Source organism: Setaria italica, chromosome III (assembly GCF_000263155.2).
Source record: "Setaria italica strain Yugu1 chromosome III, Setaria_italica_v2.0, whole genome shotgun sequence".
Lineage (NCBI taxonomy): Eukaryota > Viridiplantae > Streptophyta > Magnoliopsida > Poales > Poaceae > Setaria > Setaria italica.
In genome coordinates, this window is record NC_028452.1 from 36,786,036 (window position 1) to 36,795,048 (window position 9,013).

General features: G+C 49.1%; 1 protein-coding gene across 1 annotated transcript; it reads left to right on the top strand.

The window, feature by feature from the left end:
- Positions 1–4,597: 4,597 nt before the first annotated feature.
- On the top strand, positions 4,598–6,937 carry LOC101759294 (pentatricopeptide repeat-containing protein At3g46610). The gene is made up of 2 exons (XM_004962534.3): positions 4,598–4,812; positions 4,896–6,937. Exons 1-2 carry the CDS (start codon positions 4,648–4,650, stop codon positions 6,744–6,746), a joined length of 2,016 nt encoding a protein of 671 aa, XP_004962591.1. The 5' UTR covers positions 4,598–4,647; the 3' UTR covers positions 6,747–6,937.
- The last annotated feature ends 2,076 nt before the right edge of the window (positions 6,938–9,013 follow it).

Below are 9,013 nucleotides of genomic sequence, written 5' to 3' on the forward strand. Positions count from 1 at the left end.
GGGAGACGCAAATGGAGTGCTCTGCCATGGCGGCGATTGAGCAAACCGGGCGGTGCTGCAGAACTCCGGGGGTGACGCCAGCGATCATTGCGCTACTCCGTCAGGGCGGCGTAGGCGCGGGTAGACCGGTGGTTGGGATTTGGCGGAGAGCGGGCGTCGTCGTGCGGAAGAGGTGATAGAAGTGACCGGTTAAACGGCGCTAGGATCGAGGGTGCACAGGTGGGAGAACAAGCTGACGCGGCGCGGGGAGAGCGCGGAACAACAGATTGTCGGACGGCTTCTGACAGAGCGGGGAAAAGGAACTGTCGCGGCCGCGGTCGGGGTTGGCGATGGGGGAATCGTCGTGTAGCGACGACCGGGCGGCGCAACTGTTGCTGGAAGGGACGGAAAAGACGGGCGACATCGGTCTTCGGGGCCGGGATCTGGTATCGCGATGATGGGCGCGGGAGACGAGGGTCTGCAGAAAGGGGTGCAGAGGGCTTCCGCTGCCATTGGGGAAAAGGGCGCGGGAAACCACTTGGTCGCTTGCCAGAGACAAAACTGAGCGGTGGCGTCGGAGAAGACGAGCCACGCGGCAGGAAAGCTCTGAGGCGGCCATGCAACTCGAGTGCGGCTGATGCGGGGGATCTGGAAAAAGATCTCACGGGTCCACCGGGGAAAAGATCGGACGGGTGAGGAAGATTAGCAGGATCCGACGGAGGGCTGAACTCGACAGGGTCGGGAAAAAGGAACGAAGCGGTAGGGGTCGGATCTCAGGGGTCGGAACTGGCGGAAGACCGAGCACTTAGGTGCGGTCAACAAAGCAACTGACTGAGGTTAAGGGCTGAGATCAAACCTAACTGGAAAAGGTTAAGGGTCGGTCGTTACAGGATCGTTCTACTTCTAACATCACAGCATGCAGAAAGTAAAACATAAATAGAATAGCATTCACACAGTTGTGACACAGTATGGCCCGTTTTCATATGGTGATCTCCATCTCCATAGAACCTGTTCACCATGGTGATCTCCATCTCCATGTTCCATATGCGCCATCCTCCTGGTGATGAGTCCTCCAAGAACTAGAACATGCTATTACGCCTAATAGCTAGTAAGGAAGCTAGTAATGAAGATTACATAGTTGCTTGGATCATCACAAATTGGTACGAAGACCATTAAATACATTAAGGTGACAACACATATGGCTCCTGCCGTGTTGCCGTACGCGCGACACGCAGGTCACGAATGAGTTACACACATGCATCACATACACAAAGGGGTCATACTGATCACAAGATAAATACATACATCTTGCAAAACAGAGTTAAGCGTCCTAACGTTCCAAACTTCAAATGCCCGAAACTCCATCTTCCAAGCCGAATTTGGGAAATCTAATTTCGCCGAAAACGGCAAAGCGTTGAATTTCATGTGTAACTTTTCTGTAGATCAATTTTCATATAAAATTCGCCCCAATCCAAGATCGTACCGAAAAGTTACGGCTGATTTACCGAAGCATACGCACACAGCAAAAATCCCGACCCCGGTAGTAGATCCCGTCTACTATTGCACATCTCATGCGCCTGGCGTATGAACCTGGATTTCGATTCGACCAATCACATTGATCTTCGCTCACTGCAACTGGAATTACGGGTATCACTTAACTCCGATGGCGGAAACCGACCGATAGGAGTATGTCGTTACACTACCATTGCAGCAAGAACACGAAACCAGGACATAGATCAAACTGAAAACTCGCATATCTCCATATGCACACATCCCGAATCCAAAACAAAGCAGCTACGGCTCTGATACCACTGTTGGGATACGAGGTAAGCTATACTAGCGCAAATCAAAATTTCTACCGCGTAAAACCAGGAAGAACTGCCGTATAAGGATCACGGGATTACCACTCGACGCACTACTGGTGCGGAAGATGTAGATTTGTGTCGATGCAGTGAAGACGATCAACGTAGTCGTACGTAGTCGATCAACGTAGTCGATCACGTCAACGTCCAGCAGCTCGTCCACGTGCAGCAAGATCGCCCTCGTGCCGCGGCTCGTCGTCGGCTCGTCGTGGCTCGTCGTGGCTCATCGGCGGCTCGTCCAAGTGCTGCAGGCGCAACACCTCCAAGGTATCCACACGTGCAGGGAGGAAGTGTCGCAAGCCGGACTGCTAGATCCGTGAGTTGCAACAGGCGGGGGCATGGGAGGCGCGGCAGATGTGTTTCGCTAAAAAGGTGTAAACCCTAGGGCGCCCCCACCCCTCTATTTATAGAGGTTCCTAACGGGCCTCTAGGTCCGAGGCCCATTAGTACTTCTAAACCTAATCTAACTCGAATCACATCCGAATTGGGCTTTCAGCCCCTTAAGTGTGTGACCCTATGGGTTCGGATATGTATAGACATGGCCCGAGTACTCCTACTCGGCCCAATAGTCGGTAGCGGCCTCTAGCAAGACGTGCTAACTCCTATACGTACACGAAGATCATATCAGACGAACCATCACAACATAATATACATGTTATTCCCTTTGCCTCACGATATTTGATCTAGCTTCAAGCCGACCGCTCTTTCTCGATCCTGTGATTCGGAATCCCTTTGTAGGTTAACTCTTAATCGTACGTAGCATGGCCATGCATTTTGGATCCGATCACTCGAGGGGCCCAGAGATATCACTCTCAATCAGAGAGGGGCAAATCCCATCTTGATTGACCATGTCTCATAGCATGCTTCTTGACAAACCCGAAAGCTACCTTTATAACTACCCTGTTACGGCGTAGCGTTTGATAGCCCCTAAGTAGGTCGATCCACATCTTGAATACATGCGACAATCTCAGGTCTAAGAACAAAGCGTATATGTTGTTTAAAGAGAGAACTACTTCTCGTGTTGGGTCAGTCCTAGCACATGTCTCCACATGTGCCTATATTATTAGTTCAACATCTCCATGTCCATGACTTGTGAAACATAGTCATCAACTAATACATGTCCTAGTCTAATATTCATGTGTGTCCTCACATGAACTCCGACTAGGGACAACTTTAGAATAACCATACAAGTAAAGAGTTTCACACACAATTCACATAATTGCAAATCAATAGAAGTAGCCTTTAATGGACATTCAAGGAACACAATATAAATCATGGATACAAATGTAATATCATCATCTCTATGATTGCCTCTAGGGCATACCTCCAATATAACCACACTTCCATATCCATACAGTAGAACAAACAAATAGCAAGTGATGACAATGCAAGCACCAAAGCAACAGTAATCCCACGATTTTGCACTTCAATAATACTGCAAGAAGGAACAATGAACAAATAGCAGCAAGACTACAGTAGCAATTTTCTTGCCGGCAAGTGCGGCGACCAAGCCCGTCGGCGGGGCCAAGCTGCCAGGGCCCAAGCCCGGCGGCGGGGGCAAGCCCGGCGGACGGCACCCGGCATCGGTTGCAGGGGCGGCGGCCGCGGACGGGAGCCGGCGGCGGGGGCCAAGCTGGCAGGGGCCAAGCCTGGCGGACGGCACCCGACGTCGGTTGCAGAGGCGGCGGTGGCGGACGGGAGCCGGCGGCGGGGGCCAAGCCCAGCGGCGGGGGCAAGCTTGGCGGACAGAAGCCGGCGGCGGTCGTGGGAGGCGCGGGGGCGACGGCGGCGGATGGGAACCGAGCGCCGGCGCCGGGATCTGCAGGCGGCGGGACCCAGCGATGGGATCTGGCGGCGGACGGGATCGGGCGGCGGACGGGAGCCGGCGGCGGGAGCGGGAGGCGCGGGAGCGGCGGTGGCGGACGGGAACCGAGCGGTGGCGGCGGGCCAAGCCCGGCGGCGGGACCTGCGACCGACAGGAGCCGGCGGCGGTCGGGGCCGGCGGCGGTCGCGGTCGGCACGGGGGCGGTTGACTGGAGGCGTCAGTGGGTGAGGGGCAGCAGGGGAAAATTTGCTTCGCTTATTGGAGAAGCGTCTCTCGGCCCGCGTACAGAATAAGCCGGATGGCAGTTGTTCCCAGCTTGTGCACTAAGCGGCTTACGTAGCAAGCGGGAAATAATCAAAGCGTTTGGGTGGGCTTATGGCTTATTTCCACCGATAAGCAGAAAATAAGTGGATACAACCAGGGCTGTAGTTACGCACAACTCATAGTGATGCTCCCACAAAAATTTCATGTCAAAAATAAATCCCTCTCTAGATCCCATTTTCCTTAAAACCCCGGACGCGCAATGGTAATTATTTTTATTTTTTTACACTTTTCTGACCTTGCATTTGCAGCAATTTTTTCTCCATATATATTGTTTTCTGTTTTTAGATGTATCTTCGTATGAGAGCAGTGTATAATTCCAGTTGGGTGAGTGCGGTCGGACAGATCAGAAACTATTCCTTTTTTAAAAAAAAAATCTATTATTCCAGTCTATAAAAAATAGTACAAGCATTTTTCACCTATCCTATCTTACTATTCAAATTCAATTGCGTATGCGATACTTTTTCATTTTTCTTCGTGAATGAGCACAAGTTGTTAATCTTGGTGCCGACCGAGTATCCGACAGGTCACTCGAGTGCCACGTAGGCACCAACGCCTGCAGCCACAAGCTGGTCACTCGTGGCGGCGCCTCAACACCACAAACTGATAGCCTTCTCTTTCAGCGGCCACCAGCGGTCCAGCGCCCCGCAAACCGTCGCCATGGCTTCCTCCCTGGCCGCCTTCCGCTCCGCAGCCGGCCACGTCCCCCGCCCTCGCAGGCAGCAGCAGAGCGCCGCCGACGGGCGCTCCTCTTCCCTCGTCCGGCCGCTCCACCTCCCGCCGGAGTCGCTGCCCCGTCTCTGCTCCCGAAGGGTAGCCGCCGAGGTACGTCTGTGACACACTGCTCTGCTTCAAAAACGAACCATTACTTCGGAGTTGTGACGTGTCCCGTTCTAGGACCTTCGCAGTTCAAGACTGGCGGCACTGACACCAGCACCGGCGATGGCGGCGGCAGCGGCAGGACGAGGGGAGGCGTGGGCATCGACGTCGCCGCGGTGGCTGCGGTGCTGCGTGAGGCCAGAACGGCCGATGATGTGGAGCTTCTGGTGAACGGCTTCTTGGACAGCGGCGGCGAGGGCGGCCTCCTGCCCCTCCAAGTGTACACATCCGTGATTCGGGGGCTCGGCAAGGAGAACTGCCTGGAAGCCTCGTTCGCCATCGTCGAGCATCTCAAGCGGCGAGGGGTCGGACTCAACCAATTCGTGTACAACTGCCTCCTCGGCGCGGTCAAGAACTGCGGCGACTTCGGTCGGATTGAAGCTGTCCTTGCTGACATGGAAGCGCAGGGAATTTCCCCAAACATTGTGACCTTCAACACCTTGATGTCCATCTACGTTCAGCAGGGCAAGACTGACGATGTCTTCAGGGTGTACGCCCAAATTGAGGACCGTGGACTTGTGCCGACTGCAGCGACCTACTCGACGGTGATGTCGGCGTACAAGAAGGCCGGGGATGCGTTTGCAGCCATCAAGTTCTTTGTCACGCTCAGGGAGAGGTACAAGAAGGGTGAGCTGGTGGGGAGCCATGACGATTGGGAGCAGGAGTTTGTCAAGTTTGAGAAGCTTACTGTCCGGGTGTGTTACATGTCGATGCGGCGGTCTCTTGTCAGTAGGAAGAATCCGGTCGGTGAGGTGTTGAAGGTTCTGCTTGCCATGGATGAAGCAGGTGTCAAGCCAGAAAGGAGCGATTATGAGCGGCTTGTCTGGGCGTGCACAGGGGAGGAACACTACACCATTGGCAAAGAGTTGTATCAGAGGATTCGTGAGCTTAATGGGGAGATCAGCCTGTCAGTGTGCAACCACCTCATTTGGCTGATGGGTAAGTCTAAGAAATGGTGGGCAGCTCTTGAGATTTATGAGGATTTGTTGGACAAAGGGCCGAAGCCGAACAATTTGTCTTATGAGCTGATCATGTCACATTTCAACATTCTGCTGAATGCTGCAAAGAGAAGGGGCATTTGGAGGTGGGGCGTTAGGCTGCTTAACAAGATGCAAGAGAAAGGCTTAAAGCCTGGAAGCAAAGAGTGGAATGCAGTTCTCGTTGCATGTTCAAGGGCTTCTGAAACATCGGCTGCAGTGGATGTTTTCAAGAAAATGATAGAGGAAGGGTTGAAACCAGATGTAGTTTCCTACGGAGCATTGCTGAGTGCACTTGAGAAAGGTAAGCTGTATGATGAGGCCTTGAGAGTCTGGGAACACATGTGCAAAGTTGGCGTTAAACCAAACCTGTATGCATATACAATTTTGGTGTCGATTTACATTGGTAAGGGCAACCATGCTATGGTAGATGCTGTTCTTCATGATATGCTGTCAAAACAGATTGAACCAACTGTAGTAACCTTCAACGCAATAATCAGTGCATGTGTGAAGAACAAAATGGGTGGCACTGCATTTGAGTGGTTTCACAGGATGAAAATGCGGAGTATTGAGCCAAATGAAATTACATATCAGATGTTGATTGAAGCTCTTGTACAAGATGGTAAACCAAGACTTGCCTATGAGATGTACATGAGGGCTTGCAGCCAAGGTCTTGAACTTCCTGCCAAGTCATATGATACTGTAATGGAGGCATGTAAAGCTTATGGTTCTCTCATAGATCTAACTACTTTGGGTCCTCGCCCTACAAACAGGGAAGAACCTATCAGGATAGAGAATAACTTTTCGAGTTTTTCTCATATCAAGGATCTGCCTAACAGCACTCATCACTTTGGTGGCACGGGAATGTATGGATTTTTTAGATACAGAATGGCCAGACCATGATTGTAGCATACTACCAATCCCTTGTACAGTTCTCTTCACCCGCTGAACCCAATTCAGCATAAAGAAGTCACTGACATGTTTGTAAGTTTCCTAAATTATAAAAATTAGAACATTAGCATTTTTTTCCATTCCTCTCGTGTTAGAGTGGGCCTTTTAAACTTGTGTTGAGTAATTAGTCTGCTTGTCTTCCATAGTTCAAAGTTTACTGGATTAGCAGTAGCATTTTTTTTCCACTCCTCGTGTTATAGCACTTTAGTGTTAACAACTATTTGAAAAAACATCATATGTTTTTTTATTCGCAATTTCGCATGCAGATATTTGCGTAAATAGTCTGTCGGTCCAGACAGTAGTAAAATTTGTATAGTATTATCTTTATATTATTAGTAATATTGGATCCTTGCGAAACAGAAGCAGTGTAAAAAGTTGAAGTGTTGAACCTTTCATTTACTCAAATCTGTTCAGGTAATAGGAATTACTGAGTAAATTGAAACTCCCACTGTCTTATGATGATTTCACTACCTTTACTAGTGTCATGTATATCTGAAACATGAAACCAAGGGTTTGTTACCACTTTTACTGGAAAAAGGGACAACTGTCATGCTGTTCTTTTTCTATTTTGCACTAAATTCATGTCAGGGCAATGGCCTGATCTGATATGAACTATTCAGGGCAAAATCTGATATGGACTTCCCTGAGATTATTACTGCAGGGAGAGCACAACTATATTTTGTACACTAGTACTGTCTGGGGCCACGAAACCCTCTTGAGCCCCTTCTGACAGCCATTTTTGAAGTGTAAAGACAGCCTACTTGATTGTTATGTTAGTCACTACTACCTTTTATTGCCAGTTCACTGTCCTGTGCCAAATTACTCTATTGGGCTGTATTGCGCTGTGACAAAAATTTCATTGGGTCCTTTTCATCTTACTATTTGGGCCTGTTGTATGGTTATCGGCATGTGCGGTGCCACAATGGCAGCTATCTGGCTGATGTGCAAAAATCAAGTACTGCAGAAAATGCTACCAGAATTTTTTGTACGACGATGTAAATTTAGATGTTACAATTGCATATCTTTTTCCTGTTATTTATTAATTTGCATAGCTACCATATCATTTCAACCAATTCAGTGCTACCTTTTTGCTTCATAGATGCTCGGATTTGCAAAATGATGTTTTTATAGTTTGATGCGTTAAGAGGTGATTGTTTTAACAGAGTATGATGCATAAGAGCAATAGACTACTGCAAAATTTAAGTAATTGTTCCTGACCAATAATTGTTTATTAGATAGTCATGCTACAATTTAGTACTCCGTTTTCGGAGCAAGACAGACACGTGATAAGTCTCTCTAAACGTAACGCAGCGAAAAGTCCATGTGAAACACATTAGATAGAAGGAAATCCAAAGGGTCCACATACTGCTGGGGTTATTGCGTCTTCATCGACTTGGACGCGGTCTTCTCACCGGTAACATGCTTCCCCTTCATTGTGTTGGTTGGAATCACTAGTAGAGAACTGACTTTCGATGTGCTCCCTTTTGTCCTAGTTTAAAGTTGACCTGGGACAAAAGGGGATGCGTCACGGTAGACAAAAATGGAGGGGAGATTTACTCCCGGCTGGTATCTACAACCGGGATTAAAGACCCTCCTTTAGTCCCGGTTGTAACGGCTAGTTCCGGGTGTCGGTGGCGTGACCCTTTTGTCCCGGTTGGAGTCTCCAACCGGGAGTAAACTTTCAACCGGGACACAAGATGTTCCTTTTTGTTTGGGTTGGAGGTTTTAACCAGGATAAAAACTCATCCCCATTATATACCAAGACAGAGGCCTTTCTTCCTCCTCCAGCCCGAGCCAGTCCACCACAAAGACAGAGAGCTGAGCTTCACCTACTCCGGTGGTGCTGAAGCAAGGGAGGTGCTGCTCGAATTTTTTTTCCTTATTTTTGTGGGAATTTCACTAAGCCAACACAAGTGTTGTGAAGGTTTGCTACTTCATCCTCGTATTACGCTTTGATTTATACTTTGGAGATGGATAGTTTATTTGCTAGAATTTGATGAAGAAGAAAATGGAGAGGTATTTTGAGCTATAATGTGAGGGAGATTGATGTGTCATATGTAGTATGTATTATTGCAGTGGTTTAAGAATGATGCTACCTTGTCTAGACGGTTTATCTTGTCAAATTCAATATGGTTTTTCAAATCCATACTTGTTGAACTTGCATACCGTGTTCATCTTGGCGAGGATGTTCTCCGCCGAGCAGCAACGTATGTGAAGAA

What these genes read in the sequence shown, in the direction of transcription:
- LOC101759294 (XM_004962534.3), top strand. Translation starts at nt 4,648, where the DNA reads ATGGCTTCCTCCCTGGCCGCCTTCCGCTCCGCAGCCGGCCACGTCCCC. An exon ending in CCCGAAGGGTAGCCGCCGAG is followed by an intron (nt 4,813 to 4,895) that starts GTACGTCTGTGA and finishes GGACCTTCGCAG; the next exon opens with TTCAAGACTGGCGGCACTGA.